General features: G+C 40.9%; 1 protein-coding gene across 6 annotated transcripts in view; it reads right to left on the minus strand.

Annotated features, from left to right (window-relative positions):
• Positions 1 to 18,663, minus strand: part of DCAF8 (DDB1 and CUL4 associated factor 8) — a 40,169-nt gene extending 21,506 nt beyond the window's left edge. Inside the window, exons 1-6 of one of the 6 annotated variants that reach the window (XM_069545590.1) lie at positions 18,479 to 18,633; positions 17,329 to 17,401; positions 5,960 to 6,115; positions 4,785 to 4,859; positions 1,635 to 2,296; positions 533 to 673 (exon numbers count right to left, since the gene is read on the minus strand). In XM_069545590.1, the coding sequence (XP_069401691.1) occupies positions 533 to 673; positions 1,635 to 2,296; positions 4,785 to 4,833 (852 nt within the window). In that variant the 5' untranslated portion in view covers positions 4,834 to 4,859; positions 5,960 to 6,115; positions 17,329 to 17,401; positions 18,479 to 18,633. Of the gene's footprint in view, positions 1 to 532; positions 674 to 1,634; positions 2,297 to 4,784; positions 4,860 to 5,959; positions 6,116 to 17,328; positions 17,402 to 18,153 lie in introns of all 6 variants that reach the window. The other 5 variants (XM_069545571.1, XM_069545597.1, XM_069545564.1 and 2 more) reach the window with 5 other exon arrangements.
• Positions 18,664 to 22,355: the final 3,692 nt, after the last annotated feature.

Consider the following 22,355-nt stretch of genomic DNA (forward strand, 5'->3'; position numbering starts at 1 on the left):
TAAAAAGAGAGGATCATCTTTTCATGGCATGGAAGAAAACAGTGCCTACTCTGAGACTAGGCAGTTCTTGGCTCCTCATTGCCTGCCACCATGACTATTTGGCCTATATTCCCAGCTTTAAATAGGGCTTCCAGAAATAGTGCTGTTTATGCACTGAGTGTTGTGAACAGGAAAGTTGGAGCTCTCACATATGAGAAGCCAACAGCTAGCACCTTTGAACTGTTAAAATGTTCAAAATACAGTAAGAGCAAATTTTAAATGCTTGGGAGGCAAAGGGGGCCTCAGGATCTCCAAACCAACCATGGCTCAGCTTAGGAGTTAAGAATAATCAGGTGAATGCTGCATGTGCAAGATTCTGAGAAGTTTTGGGAGACTGCTTTTTCTCCAATCTTATCTACAAGTCTTAGGACTGAAAGAAGTGATGCAGGTGTCCATAACAAAGGGGACACAATGGACAGAAATACTGGAGGGCCTTGGCTGAGATCCATGGAAGAGCTAAAATGTACAACCTTTGGGACAAGGGCTTACTTACCTTGTGGGATGCTCCCTTGTGCTGGGCCACACGCTTTGTATTCTTGCAGCACTGTGTAGCAGACAACTCTGCTACCCGAACCTGTCCATCACGGGCACACATGGCCAGGGTGGAATCACCACTGTTAGGAAGGAACTTGGCCTGGATGTTAATTAAAAAAAACAGGACAAGAGAAATTGAAGGAGTGAATCTGAGAGGTAAAAACGTGATGACAACCCCAAATCATCCCCTTTTGCTATACAACAGCTGGAAACTTAGACCTCCTGCTCTCGTACAGCTGGCTCAAGTCCAATTTCTTCGGAGGGTTAAAGGAGAAGAGAAAGAATTTCTAATATAAGAGAGCATTTCTGTTGATTCTGGAAGGTTGAACTGGTTTAGGATAAGTACTCAGGTGAACTAGGACTAACCCAGTAAGAAAGAAAGGTAAGGGAAAAACAGAGAAGAATCTTCCTTGATTCAAGAAGTCAACAAAAATTTGCTACAAAGATAAAGGAAACCAGAGGGGATACCGGGGAAGGAAAGAGAACATGCTTAGGGATAAATGTCTAGTACTAGATGATGGACGGGCTGATAAGTAAAACTTCTAGAGAATAAAAATGTTAACTTTATCAATCAATGGTTTATTAAGTACCAAGCACGGTTCTAACTGCTTAGCTTCTATTGTTATTTAATCTTCATAACTCTGTACGTTATCAGGCCTAAATTAAAGGCAAATCAACTGAAAGACAGAGGTTAAATAAACTTGCCCATAATCACACAGCTAGTTAAGGGTTTGGGCCAAGATTTAAACTCAGTAGTCTGGTTCAAGAGCCTCTGTTCTTATATTATATGCCTCCGAGCACAGCATTAGTGCCTTCCTGATGATTTCCAAACACCCTTCCTATATAACGAGGCTTCTAACAGTTTCTGTGCTCAAGGAAACAAAAGATTACCCCGGGTCTTTCAGTGTATTTAACTCTTCTAAGTCATTAAGGGAGCCAAGGTATGACCAACTCCTGATATCTAATTCCTACCACAACTCACTATCACTCTTCCTTCAGCAGCAGCTCAGGCCTAGCTCATGCCTGACTTTCTCAATTGCCAGTCTGTCCTCTGGCCTCACCTGGAAGACATTGCTCTTGTGGCCGCTCTCAAAGTCCAGCACTGGCTGCCGCCGCACCCAGTCCCAGACCACCACTTTCAGGTCGTCGCTGCCACTGGCCAGCCAGGTGCCGCGCTGGTTAAAGTGCAGAGTATTGACACAGCCAGTATGGCCTTCAAGCCCATGCTGCAGGCGGAAACGCTGCACAAAGACTCTTGCCCCACAAGCCTCATACACAAAGCGGGCACTTGAACCCAGCTCCCGCTCCCGAAGGGCAGGAAGGGCTTGCCAGCGAGGTCGGGGCAGGGCTGATGTCTCTGAGGACACCCAGTCTTCCAGGGCCCGCTCATCGTCTGATGAGTCCTGGTCACGATTGGCCCGCTTGCGCTGCACACGACGACGAGGATGCTCCTCCTCCTCTTCCTCCTCCTCCTCTGAGCGGTCGTGGACTTGGCTCTCATCGTTGACCGAGTAATGGCCGGTGTCCTCCATGCTGTCAGAGTCCTTGTCTTCACCTGAGCTCTCTGTATCTGTGCCTCGACTCTCTGTGCTGGTGCGGTTGGGGCCACCATCGTCCCCGGTCAAGCTCAAGCTCAGGTCTGAAGCCTCCACTTCAATGCCTGAGGATGTCTCCCTCCCCTCCTCAGCACCAGACATCTCCTCTGGACTGCTAGACAGGCTTCCTGCATGTTAGTAAGGAATGGGTAGGTGAGGGGGCAAAATAAGGAAATAAGATAGTGACCACAAGGTCTCCATAGTCTAAAAAAATCATCACATCATGAGACCCATAAACCAAAACTGGTCAAAAATGTTTTCATTACAAATGCTTATAAACAGTACCTTCTAGAGGGAATCCAGAAAAGATTAAAGCCAGAGATAAACACAAAGAACTGCAGGGCACACAAATGAGAACCGTAGGACAACCAATGATTATAATAAATTCTCAAGAAGCAAAGCACTGGCAGATTTTATTAAAGCAGGCCTGAGCCTAACTACCTTAGGCTCTGTTTTGCTGGATGGGCATCCATTAGTTATAGCAATTAAACTGAATATAAGGAAAAAGAACAGCCATCCCCAGCATGAGTCGGCTCGAAAAGAAAAGTTTATCACATTCTAGGTCTGCCATACTGGTAGTTATACAATAACTGGGTCACTTTGAGCAATATAATTCCCAACAGTCAGATACGAATTCTCCTATCTAACAGCCAAATTCTATACCAGTGAACGAATTATATACCAGATACGAATTCTCCTATCTAACAGCCAAAACACTCAGGCAATGTTCTGGAGCCCACAGGGCTACAACTTTCAAACTAAGGTCAAGGTGTAAAGAAAGGAGGGGGCAAATGAGAATTTTAAACACTGCTTATGGCCTCCTTTCCTCAGATGACTACAAATTTTATCCTGCCAGAAGTAGAGGCTATGACGAAAGGCTGACCAGCTATATGTGACCCTGGGATAGCTATTCAACCCCAGTACCACACTGATGGTCTAAGGGTTCAAAGCGGGAGTGTCTTCTTGCTTAGTCATCTGGGTAAGAGCAGTAATTTCTGAAGCTCTTTGAAGCAATGATATCTCTTCTCAATGAACTCTTAGACAAAGTCTATTAAGGAAAACGATAAACACATATGTTTTTGGTTCAAGTAGTGACGAAAGGCTGGAAGACACATAAACATCTGTTTTCAAAAAGCACTTCAACTACAGTACAGTGTGAAAACAGCTAGGAACTGGAAGGAGGAAAAGTGCAGCAATTTGCTCCTAGGAACTACATTTGCTGAGGTTCCTGTGTGCAGTGAGAACGATTAATACATGTGGTTTTTGAAATGAAATTGCATTTGAGATTGAGAGTGGTGAGAAGGGATAAAATTTCACACCCATCACTTCTGGGGAGAAGAAAAAAATAATACATCAAACCTCCTAGCACATATTGTTAAGATTATGATTAACAAAGAAAGATGACTTTGGGGGCCTTAACACTTTAAGATAAGGGCCAGAGGATATCACAAGCTCAGTAAGAGGACCCTAACAGTCAATGACCAGATACAGCTAAGAGTTGGCAATTTTTTTCTATAAAAGGCCCGATAATGAAAATTTTAGGCTTCACGGGCACAAGTACTCAACTCCATGTTGTAGCACAAAAGCAACCATAAATACTATGTAAATAAATGGGGCTTGACTGAATTCCAATAAACTACAAAAATAGCAGCCTGCAGGCCATAATTTGCAATCCCTGATCTAGCTAATGGCCAAACTCCAATTTTATATCTCAACCCCCTCTAGAATCCTGTGTCTTTCAACTAAGCCCAGTGAAAAATCTTAATCACTCTCCTTTACAGAAAATAAATGAGCAGCGGTGGTTAAGAAAATAACAAAAGGGGTAGAAAAACAGCATGTTGAAGATCTCCCCTTCCCTTACTCAACACTTCATTGCTCTACCAATTACATCAACTAGAATTTAGCCTATAATCCTAAGATACAAGGTGCTAAGGAATACTGGACTCAGTACTGCCCAATTGTAACTATTCTGAAGGACTTTCTCTAGCTTGGAAGTTGGCTCCAAGTTGATGCACTGGTCAATGACCTAGTGGTAGCTATATTCTATTAGAAATTGATATTCTGCCTTCAAATATGCCCTAATATGCTATGCTATGCTAAGTCACTTCAGTCGTGGCCCTAGACACAATGATTTAATAGTTTTTCTTAAGAAAAGAAAAAGAAATGAAGAAAAAGGAACAAAGAAAAAAAGCTCTAATCCCAGTTATTTATAACTATCTCTTATCTAATCTATTGAACTATGATCTACCATGGAAAGAGACCTCTCCTTGTAACCGGGGAGGTCTTGCCTTCCAAACAACTACCTTGGTTCCACCACCAATTCGATCTTCTTTTCCTCTTTTATTAACAGCATCTCCTAGGTTTTGTCCACCCTTACAAACTTTCAGAATTCCAAACCACTTGACCTTTTAGAGGCACAACTCCATTACTGATCTTCTGAAAACAATCAAGATAAAAGCTGAAGGAACAAAAGTACCAGAAACAAAAAGGTGTTTCCTATGTACTTCCAACACTCGGACAGCACAGGAGGAGTTCAATCCCTCCCTTAAAGTCCAGGTCTCCATTCTCTTTGCAGTCGACAGCAAAGATAGCTTCACCTTCATTCTGGTCCCTTACCATTAGCTAAGTCTGTTTTGCCATCTGTGCTGCTCCCTTTGCTGGACATCTTGGATGATATTTACTGTAGCCAGCCTGGATTGAGGAGAGAAAGAAAATGAAAAAATCAGGAAACAATCTGGGAAAGATGATAAAAGGCACCAGGAGATTTAGCAATGTACAGCCTTTGTCATTTTTATAAAAATGATTTTTTGGTGTGTGCTCAACAGGGCTTCTCAGTTGCTGAAAATTATGTCAGATATTATCCCCTCATGTCTAAATTCCATAAAGGGACATATCTTTGGGAGGCCAACTGCCATCTCTTTACCTTAACAAGTCACTGGCAGTGATTTTTCAGATGGGGAAGAGGAACTGAAATAAATCCTGGAATAGCAGGTCTGTCTATATCAAGTGACAGGTATTGCAAGCAAGCAGTCTTAATACAAAGAAAGTTAGCTTCAGCACTACCCTCTTAGGCAAAAATCTTGTTGTAAATATTCATCGTATGTATCCACAAAGTTTATACAACATTTGTCTTCACAACATGACGAGGAGGGGCAGAATGAGTATCTTTTTACATACAAAACAGCCAAGATAGAAGAGACTGAGCTCTTGGTATAACACCTTGAGATTTATGGCCATTCAGATGCCTAGTTTCAAACTTACAGGCACAGATACAAATTAGGGATTATCAAAAAGAGAGTCAAATTAGAACCCAGGAGCACCCTACCCCTAAAAAAGAACCTTAAAGTTTTTCTTTCCCTTACGACTAGTCATCAAATGCAAAGCTGGAGAAGAAAAGAGCAACATTTCCATTAAAACCGTCTCAGTCCATTTCATAAAATGGCAAACACTATTTCACCTAGTTCCACCAACTTTCACCAGATTTGTCTGTTTAGCAAGGCCCTAACTAGGAACTGGGGTACCTAACTTTATTCCTTTTACATTCCTTTAATACAGTCATTATTTTTTCAGGGCTTCACTCCCACCTTAAGCAAATTCCAAAGAGCAAAGAATATTATTCAGACCAGAATTCTGTTAAGCCCTTTCAGTGCTTTGGACAAAAGGCACTGGTAAAAGACAAAGTATGATTATGATTCCAGTCCTTGGACCCAGGCACACTGGCCTCTAATCTTTCAACAGCCCTTTCATTCCCATAACAATTATCCCAGAAGCAGCCCCATCCTTTTCCTTACCCCCTACTCTCTCTACAGAAATCCAAGTTGCTTCAGAGAAAAAAAAAGTATCCTCTGCCAAGAGACAGCTGCCCAAAACTTGCTCACATTAGGCCAGGACGAGGCAGTAGAAATAATCCAAGAGCAGGACTGAGGCTGAATTTGAAGGAGGGACACCTGGAAGGGTGATGATGAAAGACAATGTCAACAAAAAGCAGATCTGTGAAGCCACATAAAGAAAAACAGAAGAGCTATTTGCAGAGCAGGCTGTTTTATTCCTCCCACTTCAATGATGTGTTTTTGTAGTGTTCTCCTCACACAACACTTTGTTTTTTCCTCTCAGTTGTCCCTGTGTATATTCTTTGGTAATGCAGCAGTATCTTCTTCCCCACCTAGGGCTTAAATTAATTACATTAATTGCAAGTGTCTATGGAGCAGGGAAAAATAGTTGTACTACTTTAAGGTTAAAATCTAAGGTCATAGACGTACCTTATGGCCAAACACTAACAAGAGTTGTTTTTTCATCTCAAGAATCAAAACTGTCAACCACACCATACTTCCCACCTCACTAATATCCACTCCTAGAAAAGTAGTAATGCAGCTCCAGAGACCTTTATCTCAAAACCCAGTCTCATCAACTTCTACAGAAGCCCAGACTGCTTGAACGTCAGTCTCATAACGGCTCTAGAAAACATTTGCAAATGCCTAATGCTTACCTAGCTCTCTGAGAACCACTTCTCAGAAAAGGAGAGTCATGGGGTTCAACCTATGCCCAGAAGCTGCAGAGAACGTCTGCCTTTTGGGAAATTGGTTTAAGGTTCTTGCAAGGAGGGATCTTTTCCTTGAAGAAAAAAGCTGACAGAATTTACTCCTAGATTCAGAACAGAACATGGTCTATGTGAACTCTGTTTAATCACTGAGCTGATAGCTTCTAAAGGTCACATTTTAGGGGTCACAGAGTCTAGTGAAACTAGTCATAGGCTGAAAGTTAGAAGTGCAGGGCTCTAGTACTAGCTGAGTTTATGAACAAACTTTGTGACATGACTTTGGATGTGCTGCTTAATCGTCTCTGGGCTTCACTTTCTTTTTTTGTAAAATGGTAATCACAGAGATGGTACAGTTAAGCAGAATTATATGTTAAAACTTCTGCAGAGGATGTTCTTAGAACAGTGATCTCAAAACTGATTATGAACGTCTATCAGTGAAAACTCTGTGCATGAACCCACATTTAATCAATTAACATTAATTACTGAGCTTGATTTTTCTAGGGAAAAAAACCCAAAAAACAAAAATTTCAATGTTCTTTCCCTATACACCACTGGATCATCTTCCATACCCCATGTGAAGTGAAAAAGTTGTGTCCGACTCAGTGGCCCCATGAATTATACAGTCCATCGAATTCTCCAGGCCAGAATACTGGAGTGAGTAGCCTTTCCCTTCTCCAGGGGATCTTCCCAACCCAGGGATTGAACCCAGGTCTCCCACATTGCAGATGGATTCTTTACCAGCTGAGCCACAAGGAAAGCCCTCCATACCCCATGGGGTACATACATTCCCATTCTGGGGGACTGCTTCTCTAAAAAGCCAAGAAATGATGACAGTGATAAAACCACAATTACTTTTGGGATGAGTTGTTATTATATAACTCTGTCAAAATGAAACTTAAAATCATCGCAACACAATGGCAGAAATTAGAGTAAGTGCCCAAATTAAAGCAGGCTAAAGTGCTATGACTGTTCCCTAGGTCTTAAGTATACGAGTCACTCTAGAATTTCTACCATCACCAAAAAATGCAATCTTATTTTATAATCTGAGTTTGGGAACCGTATCTGACCCAAACGTAAATTACTTTTATTCTTTAATGCACTCCATTCCCAACAAATCCACTGTTTTTACCTTGATCATTTTCCATGTAAAATCCAGTCCAGAGCAAACCAATCTGAGTTCGGAAGAGCTCACTGGCCCAGGTAGCTGGGGAAGTTAATCAGACTAGCTCTACTGCCTGTGCTCTAAAAATAACCATAACCCCTGCCGAAGGGAAGGTTAAAGAGGAAACTATGGGGGATGGTGAAAAAGACCCAGGTGTCATTTTAATTTCTACCCAAGAAATTCTAATGACTGAGATTTTTCCTGTCTTAAAAAGGCCATAAAGTTTTGACCAAATACATGATAAAATATTAGCTAAAAATCAAGAAGAGGGGGAGTTAATCCAGGATGTAAGAGTAGTCTGTGGAAGAAGCACCAAACAGCTCTTGTTTAAAACCATTGGGGCTGCTTTCTTATCCTAACACTGATGCAAGAGCTACACAAGAGACCAGGTATACTAGAACAACAGGACATCCAAATGTAAAAAAAAAACCTCAATTTGTACACTGAATGATATACAAAAACTAACTCAAAATGAATCACAGACCTAAATGTAAAAGCTAAAACAATACAACTTCTAGAAGAAAACAAAGTAGATAACCTTTGTGACAACGGGGTAGGCAAATATTTCTTAAGACAAGGCAAAAAAGCCCAAACCATGAGAGAAAAAGTTAATTAACTGGCTATATCAGAATTAAAAATCTACTCTTCAAGACACTGTTAAAAAATGAAAAGATGAGCTATGGACTGGAAGAAAATATCTGCCAAAGACATATTTGACAGCAACAGGAACATATTTACAGAATCTCACACCTAAATAACAATCACTTGAAAAAGATGATCAACATTATGAGTCATTAGGAAAATACAAATTAAAACCACAATGAGAATCCTCTACACACCTATTAAAATAGCTGAAACTTAAAAAATAATAATAATGACAGTTTTCTTTATCAAGTGCTAACAAAGGGTAGAGTAACTAGACTCTCACACACCGCTCAGAGAAATGTAAAACGGTAGTTAGTTGCTTTGGAAAGTGGTTGGTTTGAGTTTTTTTTAAATAAAGTTAAACATACACTTACCATACAACCCAGGAATCCTACCCAGGTACATACTAAAGAAAAATGAAACTAAGAATGAAAAGATCCATCTAAAAATCTAAATGTAAATGTTTTAAGTGACTTTACTTAGATCCATCAAAAACTAAAGTGTTTTTGAGCTAGGTCATGGATAAACAAACTATGGTCCATCACACAGTAGGCTACATCTAAGCAATAAAAAGAAAGAACTACTGATACAACATGAATGGATCCCAAATGTGTTATGCTACGTGAAAGAAGCAAGACTCAGTTACGTAGTATTACTTCATTTACAGGACAGTCTGGAAAAGATAAACTACAGGGACACAGAGTCACTGCTGGGATATGGGGGAAAGGAACTAACAACAAACAGTCATGAGAAAACCTTTTGAAAAGATGAAAATGTTCTGTGCCTTCATCGCAGCGGTGTCACATGACTATGCATTTGTTAGAATTCATAGAATAGGTCAATGAAACAAAGGGCAAATTTTACTGTATGTAAATTATCAATCAATCTGGCCAGAAAAGAGAAAGGGGGTGAGGGGGAGGAAATTCACACAAAGTGTTAAGTGATAAGATACAACCCAACGATTAAAAATACTAGACTCTCGAGCTTGTGACTATTAACAGAAGCTACCTAACAGTGGTCAATAAGTCACAATAAATGAGAGCAAAATGTCAGGTCTTCTTGCCTGAAAATTAAAACATGGAAGAATTTTTGTTGCAAACAAAGCTGCCTTATCAGAACCCCATTAAATGTAAGATAAATCCTGAACTCATAAAAGTCTTCAACCCTACTGTCTAGGTGACAACTAAGAATATCAGAAGCTTAAAGTAATCCAAAGTAATTATAGTAGTTGTACTATTAATTTGTATACATATGCCTTCTACCTTGATAGAAATTTCAAAGATTTCTCTTTCAAGTTCACTTTAATCCATTTGGAGTCTAGGGTCTATAGAAAACGATCTGATAACTCTACTCTACCTCAGTTTCAATTTCTAAACAATATTACTGTTCCTGATCCCTTTACTAAGACCTGAACTTAGGTTCAGTGAGTTCTCTTGAGTTACATAATCCCAGCATTCTCTTGGGTCCATCCAGCTGTCTCATTTGGCATGTCTCATTCTGCAACATAAGTTCCCAACTTTCTTACACAGACACCCATGTTTAAATGAGACAAGGTCTCAGAACTTCCTCTGAAAGTGAAAGGTGACGGTAGAAACTACTTCAATTATTAGTAAGACAGATATCTGAGAGCCACACAATCCCTAGTTCCTCTTGAGAGGACAGATGTCCCATACCACTCATGACTGAACAGCTGTTCAGGGTTGATCTCCATCCAAAGTACAAATTTGCTTTTCAGCCTTGGGTCCCTACAGTCCATCTGGAATCAACCAGTACTACTTTCTCCATAACCAGTTTTTGCTTTCAAACTGAAATGACTCATTTAAATTCATTCTCTTTACCTTACTACTCTTCTAGTTTACAGTAAACACTTCTCCAAGTCAACCTTCCCAACTCCAGCTGCCAGCCCAACTCTTAACAGTACAGTGTTTATTAATCAGACAGAGAACCTTAGGCTCTGAAATTCAAAGAATGACCCCAATGAAGCTGAAACTCATACTATAAAAAACATGTTTATAGCGGGGCTACTCTCTATTAAAGTAGTTGGAGGTGTTATTAATAAATACACTATACTGTCTCCTCTGATAAGCTGGAATGAGGAGCAGAAACTATCAATGTTTCTGGGATTAGGGAAATCAATCTCTATTCCTATCCTGCAGAATATGCAACAGCACTGGCTAACCATACAGCAGCTTGAGCCTCCCTTTTTTATCTAAATTATAGGCCTCTGGCACCACCCAGTGGCCCACTTGCACTGAGACATGCTAGTAATGCAACAATGTACAAGGCAAGACAGGAGCTACAAATACAAACAAGGCAGTCATAATACCTTTTGTAGCCAATAATCGATTAAGAAAAACAGGTATACAACTACGATGAAAGAGACACAAGTGTTAGTACCATTAAAAAAAAAAAAGGAAATTCCATGGTGGTCCAGTGGTTAGGACTTTGCTCTTTCACTACCATAGCCCTGGTTCAATTTCTGGTTGGGGAACTAAAATCCCACAAGCCACATGGTACAGCCAAAAAATGGGGAAAAAAAAAAGAAAAGAAAGAAAAAAAAAGTAAAAAAAAAGAAAGAAAAAGAAAAGATAAATAGAATATTGTCATAGTTCAATAGAATAAGGATTATATTGTTTCAGGGGGAAATAGTTCATCAGTTAAGAAGTGCATGTGTGTGTTAGGCATCAGGAAGATTTGGTTAGAATAACAAGATGGACAGAAAAGGGAGAAACAAGTTTAAAAGACTTCCCCGGTAGTGCAGTGGAAGAGTGAGTGAGTGAGTGAGTGTCAAGCATCAGGAAGATTTGGTTAAGAATAATAAGTGGAAGGGTGTGTGTGTGTGTGTGTAAGTGGAAGAGTGTGTGTGTGTGTGTAAGTGGAAGTGTGTGTAAGAGTGTGTAAGTGGAAGAGTGTGTGTGTAAGTGGAAGTGTGTAAGTGGAAGAGTGTGTGTGTGTGTGTGTGTGTGTGTGTTGGGCATCAGGAAGTTTTGGTTAAGAATAATAAAATGGACAGAAAAGGGAGAAACAAGTTTAAAAGCTACCAGAGGACTTCCCTGGTGGCACAGTGGGTAAGAATCAGCCTGCCAATGCAGGCGACATGGGTTTAACCCCCAATCGAGGAAAGTTCCACATGCTGATGCACAGCTGAATCTGTGCACTACCACCTCAGCCTGCGGCGCCTAGAACCTGTGCTCCGCCCCAAGAAGCCCTCGCATGGCAGCAAAGAGTAACCCCGACAGGAACGCTCCCATGCAGCAACCAAGACCCAGTGTAATTAAAAATTGTAACAAATGAATAATTCTTAAAAGACACACATGAAATATTTTCTTTAAAAGCTATCACAAAGTTGCCAAAGTTAGAAGCAATGAGACCCTGTATCAGGTCTATGGCAGAAGAAATGAACAGAAGGGGATCAATGTGAGAAGCACTGTATAGAGGCAGGACTGACAGTGTCTAGCTCAGTGAGCCAGCTGCTTTTCTGTGGAATCACCTCAGGAACTGAGGGAAAATGCTGGTTTCCTCCCTATTCAAGTATCATAAAAGATTCAGCTATCTCTTCAGTTAAGCCCATTAAAACTATTTCCATAAAAAACTTATTAGGTTACCAATTAATGATAATCTGAGATCTATGTGTAAACAATTAAAGAATGTTTTCATTCATATTATCATTTGGACAGACCTTTTATATTTTAAATACACTTTTATAAGCAGCACTGAATTCTACCTTTCAGCTCAATTTGCTTCATCACTTGGCATTGAAGAGCCCTGGTTTTTAAAGACAGCATATGGTATAATGAAAAGAAAAGGGCTTTGGTGTTACTCAGACTTGGGCTTGAGTTTTACTTCTACCACCTACCTGTGAGTTTGTTTCTCTTTTTGTAAAATGGGACAATACCATTATCCTGAAGAAATGGTTTAGAGGATTAAACATGGTATTTGCAATTGGCTATCTATACGTGTCAGGCATTTATATTATTTTTCTAGCTTCTCATCTCTGGTTCCAGACTGCATTTTCTAGAGAAGCCTAGGCATCTTCACCACTCGACAACGATCCTCCAAACACTGTACACAAATTAAGACATAGTTCCAAGTCTATGAAATCTGCTTACGTGCTATATCACTGGTCTTTTAAAGTATTCAGAGAGGGACTTCCCTGGTGGTTCAGTGGTTAAGACTCTGGGCTCCCAATGCAGGGGGCACAAGTTCGATCCCTGGTCAGGGAACTAGAGCCTACACACAACTAAGAATTTGCATGCCATGACTAAGACTGGCACAACCAAATTAAAAAAAAAAAAGAATTCAGAGAGCTCTGTTAATACCTTCCTTTGAGCACATTCATGTTCTATGAACTAGGGTAAAACAATATACCCAAAAGCCCACCACATTAAGTCTCTTTAACTTCTCCTGCCTTTTGAAGTGTCAGAAGATAGCCAAGGTGAAAACTTCAAATCAATCATCACAAATGATAAGGAGGAACATAAGCCCTACATCAACTATACTAAAAACAAGGAATTCTGTTCCTCCACTGGAATGAATGCCTTCTCTCCCTGTTGGTAACACCAAATGCCCTGTGTTTATAGTTTACTGACTTTAATTCTACTAACAGTATTTCAGAGTATGTTAGGAATGTGCTAAGTGCTATCTCCAGCAGCAGCAGAGCTAAGGAACTTTTTATAATAACATTTAAGCCCATTCACCTCAATTTAAATAATTTTAAGGAAAATCACTTAGGAAATTTCACTGTTTCTATGAAATGTTTTATATTTAAACATTTGTTACTAACATTATTAAACATAGTGTTACTATGAAATGACTTGTATTTACATCTGAATCCAGTCCCCATTACCTGTTTTTGCCTTTCACATTTCAAATTTTTTTCTTAAAATTGTTCAAAAGTATACCAGAGAGATAAAGGGGTACAACTTAAAACAATAAGGAGAGGCTAAAAACATCAAGACGTGCCCTCCAATCTGAATGAAACTAGAGGCGAGAGTATAATGTGGGTCCTGAGTAAGGTTACAAACATACCTGAAAATGTGGCAATGCTTAAAACACCAGAGGAATATAGCCTCTTGGCTACCACTAGAGGTAAATCCTATAATAGCTTTCCAGATGGCTAACTTAAAAAAAAAAAAGACACGTGAGGCAACATGGATGCTTCACATTAGAACTTGCCCAGACCTCCTTAAATAGTATCCTCAGAGGATAAGAGCAAATATTTAACCTCTTAGATATGATGAAAATTTCTGCAATAACCCAATCCATTAGACATACTATGTTTCATTAATGTCACCGTTGTCAAATTAATCACTTATCATGCCCTATTTGCAAATTCAGGACAGCTTTAGTTCATTGGCTTATCTTGGGCATATACCTTCCTTGGATAAAGGTAATACTTGAGAAACTGAGCTTTTGGCCCAGAAACTATGTTCTGTAGAGGCAGAAATTTAAAAAACTGCTATATAAAGAAGTGACAAATTCATAAAATGCATCACACTCTATTCTTTACCTTTCAAGACTTTCTTCTCACTCTAAGAATAACTGAATCAGTAAACAAGAACAGGTAACCCCCTTTTCTGACCAATTCTAAGAGTGATGAAGTTTACTCATGAAAATGAAAGATGAAAAGTTTTCAGTATTACTGTAAAGCTAATCTAAAATCACTGCCTTTGGGCTCTGAAACTAAGATATGCACAGTCATTACTTCCATGACTGCCGCTGATTCAATTCCTTCAGTTGCCTGGGTTCCAAATGGGTGAGGGCAAATAACAGATTATCTTGGCTCACCAATAATCTGCTTTAAAAAAAAAATTAATTCAATCTTAAAAACTGACACCAATGTGATGCAATAAAAAGCTGTTTGGATAACTCTTTTATAGAAACTCTGAACATTTACTAGATATGTTTAGAGTAACTTTTCCACAGTAGAAATAAACCAGGAATAAACCTATCTGAAAACAAGGTCAACCATCACTTCATTATTTAAAAGCCTTTAACTCATCTGAAAGAACACAGGACCTAGAGCATGAAACTCTGAAGACCTCAGTCTCCCAAAACAGGGCACACTTCTACAGAATGTCTTCTACTAGAGTATGTCTGCTTTTGAAATGCCAGTACTATTTTTAAAAGGTAATAAAAAGACATTTCTTTTAAGTTTTCTCTGAAGACATGTTTTTCTCTTAGGTTGATCCTAATCAAAACTAAAGGTCATGGAGACTGATTCTTATACATTTAATAAGTTGCTGTATAAAATGCCCTGTCAGGTTGGTGGCGGGAACTAAGATCATAAGCATAACTAGCTTCCTACTGCAACCACAGAAGAAAATACTTACTAGCAAGATGCAACAATTCTTATGCAATACCCTGAAATATAAAATATCCTCAGAAATACAAGAATTTTAGAATTCTGGTCCACAGACTACAAATACTGATTCACTGTATACACAGGTGTCACCTGGAACATAAAATGTGAAGACCTTCCTGGTAGTGTTGATGGTGGGAGAAGGATCTTACCCAGCATATACAGTAATAAGGAACAAAGTTATGGCTCTTTCAACATATTTCCTTTTCTCCTCCCACACCTGCTCCTGCCCTACTCAACACAGAACTCAAGATCTCAAAAAAAAAAAAAACCCAAAAAAAACCCAAAAATACAAATAATAAAGTGCATGTTACTATCCTTCACCCCAAGAGTTTTTACCTTTCAAGAGAGAGCATTTAGACCCTAGATGGTAGTAATCAAAGTTGGTTAACTTTAAGTTGATCATTGGCTTGAATAAATACAGTTGCTTTCATCGTAATGTTATCAACATTTTCTTAATTTTCATGTGCCCTTACCACACTCAAAAATATATGTCATGTCAATGTATGGCAAAACCAATACAATACTGTAAAGTAATTAGCCTCAAATTTAAATAAATAAAAATTCTAATAAAATTTCAAAAAAAAAAAAGTGAAATGAAAGCCAACAAGAGAAGGTTAAAAACTTTTCATCTCTGCTGTCATATTATTAAGATGGCCAAGTTGGGGAGATGAAATAAACTGCATTCCTGACTTCCTAGCCCAGATTCACTTCAAAAAGAAAGGAGACTTTTTCATGGTCCAGGGTTGTTTTTTTGGCCATGGGGATCCTAGTTCCCTGACCAGGGATCAAATCCATACTCCCTGCAATGGAAGTGCAGTCGTAACCACTGGACCACCAGGGAAGTCCCTCATGGTCTAGTCCTTTGATAAGCTATTGATGAGGATCACTGCAGAGCCCAACAGCTTGGAAAAAATGTATTCTTTCTGTGGCAAAAACAAAAAGGCATAAGCGGTAGCTGGAGCTGAGGTGGTGAGCAACTCTGATTAGGTGTGCTAAAAGGGAGACCAAGAGGTAGGAGCAAAGAATAAAGGAAAGTTACTGATGCTTAGTTTAAGAATGAATTTAGAAAGACACTACATCAACATCTAATATTCCTGCTGTTCTCTGGTCTTAAACTCCCACCAGAATGACCTGAATCATGATCAAAAGGCAACCCTAGGTGGGCACCTACAAAGAACACATCTAAGCTGGCCAATTAAACATGAATCTGAAAAAATTACCAGGAAAACATGTTCAAAACTAAAATGCAAAGAGGAGGACACTAACGTACAACTTATTTAAAGCTATATCAATGATGTATAAAGAAAAATTTTTCAGTGTCTATCTTGTGCTAGGCATAATATAAGACCTTTATATGAGTTTCCTCACACAATACCGACAATGACTCTAGGACATAAGCTGTATTATCCCACTTACAGAGATGTGGACATTAAGAAAAGACTCAGAAAAGTTTAAGGACTTGCCCAAGGTCACATGGCTAATAAATCTTAGTACAATATTTAAACCCAGACCTATCAAGTTCTAAAGACTGTATTTTTATCTGATTGATACACACACATACTGTCAATTACCTTATTTCAGCTCCTAATAAGCCATTTCTACACAGAACACCAAGTGGAATAAAACTCACCAGTGTCACACTCAACCTCGTCCTACTACAAATCATAAACATATTAAGAATCAGCCAGGTCTACCTTCCAGAGCCACTCAGCTCTTCCATCACATCCCATGAAACTCAACCATAGTACTATTCTCTGCTACCAGGAATCCAAAATCTTTACAAAAATTACATTTGCCAGTAGTATGTCCTAACTCCCTCTGTGGCACTGGCCCATGCTGCTGAATGCATAGGATGATTCCTCTGCTAAATAAGAACTCCTCAGACCAGATATAAAAGAGCACCAGTGTTTTGTGGGGTCTTTTTTCCACTCAAAATTTACCATGAAGTCCTGAAAAGCAGAATTCTAAGGTGGATGAACTCAGACACCAACAAAAGGCAGTATCACTCAGGATTCACTAGCTTTTAGTTAAAAGTGGCTAAATGTTCCCCTAAATAGCAAGAAATGACAATCCAAAGCCCTAAGAGGCAAAGAGAACTGATTTGACAAAGGGCTAAAGAGAACTCTGGCAAACTAATTCCCAGCTTTTAACAGTGTAAGAAATACGATCTGCACAAAGGCAAAACAGGGAGGCAAATGAAGATACATTCACTTCTAGGCTTAACTGGAGTCATGTGAAGATATGCAGCAACCATTTAGGATAGAAAGTCAAGAAGCCTAGAGTCAATTAAACTTGCAAAAGTAATTTTACCAGAGGTGGAACAAAGCCAAGAACAATACCCCAACTCTCTGGAAACAGTGGCAGGAATTTTATGACTTTAGTGGTCAGCACTTGAGCACCAGGGTAGGGTATGTCTTGAACTCGAATTTAAACGCCTTCAACTCCTACTCACCTTTCCTCCTTTATCACTGAAGTAGGGTCAGGCTGAGCTCCTGAGAAAATAGGTCTGCAGATTCACTGAAGGACTGAGAAAAGTTAAAGTTTAAATGGCAAAGGTGTCTCTTCTACTAAACATAATAAAAAAAATTGTAACATAATAAAAAAAAGTATTAATACATGCTAGTATTTTTCAGACCTCCTCGAACTATTTAGAACCACAGAAATTTATGTTACTAAAGAAGTAACTTTCAAACATTGTTACAGAAATGAAATGAACCAGGCAAGTAATCTCCCAGTTCTGCTAAAATGTAAAACTCATTGGAAAGTAAAAGCTGAATCTTTTCAAAGCTAACCCATAAGCAAACCTCTCAACAAGCAGCCACAGGGCAGGGGGGAAATCCCGCAGAGAGCGTGATCGCGCTGGTGCCGGTTTGTTTACAGACTCCAGCAGCAATCGCATGAGTCAGAAATTCAAACCACCAGATGCTTTCCAACTAACAGGGACAAACGGCACCGTTCTAGGGTGTCCTCAAAGATTTAGGGGTGAAGGGAGGCAGACTACGAGAATTACATTACAAAGCGGACAGGAAAAGACGGCAACAACTGACTCCCGGGTTCTTGAACCTCGGCCTTCCGTACAAGGTGCTGGGCCCGAGAACTCGAGATGGGGGAGGGGGGCACACTGCGCGGTGGCCCCGAGGTTACCGGAGAACTCGAGGGGCGCCGCGTCCCTCAACCTAAAGGTGGGGGGGGGGAGCGCACACAAATGGGTCACCCGATGAAGCAAGAGGTCCTGCAGATTGTGGGGCAGGCTCCTAGGGGCAACCCTGGGGCTGACCTGAGGGAAGGGCAGCCAGTCCTCCCAGCGGTGACTCGGGTCATGGGGAGAAGACCTGAGCCCTGGGAGCTTGGGAAAGGAGTCAAACCCATCCTGGAGGGGTCTGGGCCAGGGGAGAAGGGGTCAGGCCAAGCCGGAACGAGACACGGACCGGGTAGGTCAAGGGGGGGGGGGATGTCCGGCTGGGGCAGTTACAAGCACGGGAGCCGGCGAGGCTCAGCAGCCCGCTTCCCGTCTTGGGTCATCCTTCTGCCAGCGGCTGCTCCAACTGTTCCGGGCCCAGCCGCCCCGTCCACTGCCGCCACCAACGCCGCCGCCATCTTACACTGGCCAGCGGCCGCCACCACCACCGCCTCCGCTCTCTGCGCTTGCGCCTGCGCCGCCACGCTTTCCGGCCCCTTTGCGACGCTGTGCTGGAGAAGGCTGAGGGAAGAGTGGTCGCGCGAGCTCTCGGCTCCCAACCCTCCTCGAAGGACGCATAGGGGGCGGGGCTTAAAGTCAACGGAAAACGGAGCGAGGGGCGCGTGCGCATTACTGCGAAGGGAAAGTTGCTTTTCGTAGTTTTACTGGGGTTCACTTTCCTTGTGATACTCAAAAGATAGACGGCCTCCCAGAATTGTGTTGGAAATCAACTTCATTTCTAACAGGCTGGCAGGCAACCTTCTGAACCTCCATTTTCCCCCGTTTTTGAATACTTGGAACAAGCAGCTGTCTCTAGATTTCTTCTGAAACCCCATTTCCTTTGAGGACCTTGTTAAGTGGTTTCTATACCTCTGAGAGCTATTTACCCCTGGGAGCCTCTATCTTTTAAGAAGCCTGAGGTGCAGCTAAGCTATTCAAGAGGCTCTCTGAAGCAGGGTAGTGCGTTGAAGACTCCCAAGAATGGGACTGGAGGTATTCACTCTGCCTACTTCTGACACCTGAAGGAAGCGTGCAGAAGATCCGTGAAAAGGTTACACCCAGCTGCCAGGCCGGGGGTGAGGGGTGGGGCGGGGGTGACCAGAACGCCCAGGGTGCAAGGCTCCTTGTCATCTCTTCTACCGCTACATTCCTATTATAAGTCATTATTATAATACGTGGACTTTTGCAACAGATGCCAAGCTGGTTTGTCTACTTCCATTATTGCCCTACTAGTTAAATAAAGGCAGTCAGACTGACCTTTTAAAATGTAAGCCCAGAGCACTCGCTCAAAAGCTTCCCATCACACAATAAAAATAAAAATGCTCAAAAGGACCTTCAAGGAAAGCCCTACATGATACTGCACCTATTTCTCTGATTTCATCTTCTCCCATACTACTTAGCTTTAACCCTGCTCTAGCCCTTTGGCCTTCTTGTTGTCACTCTTGACCAAAGTATGAAGAGCCCCAGGGCTTTTGCACTTGTTCCCTCTTCTTGGAATGTTCACCTACCCGATCTTTACTAGACTTGTTCTGTCCACTTAATCAGATCTCTACCCAAATACTCCTTCCTCAGAGAGACAACTCAACCATTCCAGCTATAATAGTATCCTACACTATCATCATCCTCTGTCTTTTCACTCTGCATTTTATACCGTTTTTTACATATAATATTTAACCTCTAATTATATATTTGTAATCTATACTACTAGAATATAAGCTCTATAAGGGTAATGGCTATGTCTTTTTCATCTTCATAACCCCATTACCTAAGAGGACTTAGAACACAAAGTTAACTATCTAATGCCTTAACATTCTATTCATTCTTTCATTCACCCCATCAACAACTGTTCAATTCCTACTACATGTAAGGCCTCTTCTTACTGAGGTAAGGTACTGAGGCTGCAGGAGTGAATAAAACAAACCAAGATTCCAACATTCGTGGAACTTACTAGTGCAGGGTTGGGAGTGTAGGGGGAAAAGAGGGCCATGCAGACAATATTAAATATTAAATGTAAAGAAAAATAAAGCAAGGTAAAAGTGGGTTACCTAAGTAGGTGTGCTCTTTTACATATGTGATTAGGGAAGGCACCTCTGCTGAGGTGACATTTAATAGAGATGAGGGCTTCCTTTATAGCTCAGTTGGTAGAGAATCCGCCTGCAATGCAGGAGATCCCAGATCGATTCCTGAGTCAGGAAGATTCGCTGGAGAAGGGATAGGCTACCCATTGCAGTGTTCTTGGGCTTCCCTTGTGGCTCAGCTGGTAAAGAATCTGCCTGCAATGCGAGAGAACTGGTTTTAAGCTCTGGGTTGGGAAGATCCCCTGGAGAAGGGAAAGGCTACCCACTCCATGATTCTGGCCTGGAGAATTCCATGAACTGTACAGTCCATGGGGTTGCAAAGAGTTGGACACAACTGAACAATCGACATGACTGAGCAACTTTTACTTCACTTCACTTCAAACTACTATCCACATAATGATGACTCCCATGTATTTATTTCCAAACCGGGCTTCTCCTTCAAGTTTTAGACTGACACACCTGACAGCCAATGGCACTTTTAAAAACACAGCTTTATTGAAATGAAATTCACATACCATACAATTTCACTCATTTAAAGTGTTCAATTGAATGGCTTTGGGTACATTCACAGATATATGCAAACATAACAACAGTCAATTTTCAATAATTTTCATCGCCTAAAAAAACCCACAAGAACCCAGTTTCCTTTAGGTATCACCTCCCACCCCCATCTCCCATCCCCCTCCAACTCTAAGAAACCACTAATCTGTTTTATCCCTATAGATTTCTCTATTCTAGACTTTCATATGAATGGAATCATATAGTATGTGGCCTTTTGTGACTGGCTTATTTCACTTAGCAATGATTCCAAAATTCACCCATTGTATAGAATGTAACAGTACTTCTTTTAAAACAAATATTCCATTGTATACTTTCAACCATTCATCTGTTGATGGATGTTAGTGTTGTTTCTACCTTTCAGCTATTAGAAAAAATGCTGCTATAAAAATGTATATACAAGTTTTTGTTTGGACATATGTTTCATTTCTTTGGGGCATATACTTAGGAATTAAATTGCTGGGTCATATGGTTAACTCTATGTTTAATCATTTGAGGAACTGACAGTGCTTTTTGAAGCTGTTGTACCATTTTACTTTCACACCAGCAATGTATAAAGGTTCCAGTTTTTTCCCATCTTTACCAATGTTTAATAATTTTTTGATTCTAGACATCCTAATGGGTTTGAAGTGATTTTTGATTTGCACTTCACTCCTTGGAAGGAAAGTTATGACCAACCTAGATAGCATATTGAAAAGCAGAGACATTACTTTGTCAACAAAGGTCCGTCTAGTCAAGGCTATGGTTTTTCCAGTAGTCATGTATGGATGTGAGAGTTGGACTGTGAAGAAAGCTGAGCACAGAAGAATTGATGCTTTTGAACTGTGGTGTTGGAGAAGACTCTTGAGAGTCCCTTGGACTGCAAGGAGATCCAACCAATCCATTCTAAAGGAGATCAGTCCTGGGTGTTCTTTGAGGAGTGATGCTAAAGCTGAAACTCCAGTACTCTGGCCACTTCATGCGAAGAGTTGACTCATTGGAAAAGACTCTGATGCTGGGAGGGATTGGGGGCAGGAGGAGAAGGGGACGACAGAGGATGAGATGGCTGGATGGCATCACTGACTCGATGGACGTGAGTCTGAGTGAACTCCGGGAGTTGGTGATGGACAGGGAGGCCTGGCATGCTGCAGTTCATGGGGTCGCAAAGAGTGGGACACGACTGAGTGACTGAACTGAACTGATGACTAACGATGTCAAACATCTTTTCATGTGTTTATTGCTCATTTTTGTTTTTGTTTTTTTTTTTTTTTTGGAGAAATGTCTATTCAAGTCCTCTGCTCACTTTTTAAAATAGGTTGTTTTTCTTTTGAAAACCCACTCCAGTATTCTTGGGCTTCCCTGGTGGCACAGCTGGTAAAGAATCCGCCTGCAATGTGGGAGACCTGGGTTCAATCTCTGGGTTGGGAAGATCCCTTGGAGAAGGGAAAGGCTACCCACTCCAGTATTCTAGCCTGGAGAATTCCATGGACTACAGTCCAGGGGGTCGCAAAGAGTCGGACACGACCAAGGGACTTTCACTTTTCTTAAAAAACAACAACAACAACTTATTTATGGCTGTGCTGTCTTCACTGCTGTGCGGGCTTTTCTCCAGTTGCGGCGAGTAGGGCCTAGTCACTCGTTGTGATGTGCAGGCTTCTCACTGCAGTGATGCAACGGCTTCTCGTT

This window comes from Ovis canadensis, chromosome 1, assembly GCF_042477335.2.
Source record: "Ovis canadensis isolate MfBH-ARS-UI-01 breed Bighorn chromosome 1, ARS-UI_OviCan_v2, whole genome shotgun sequence".
NCBI classification, from domain to species: Eukaryota; Metazoa; Chordata; class Mammalia; order Artiodactyla; family Bovidae; genus Ovis; species Ovis canadensis.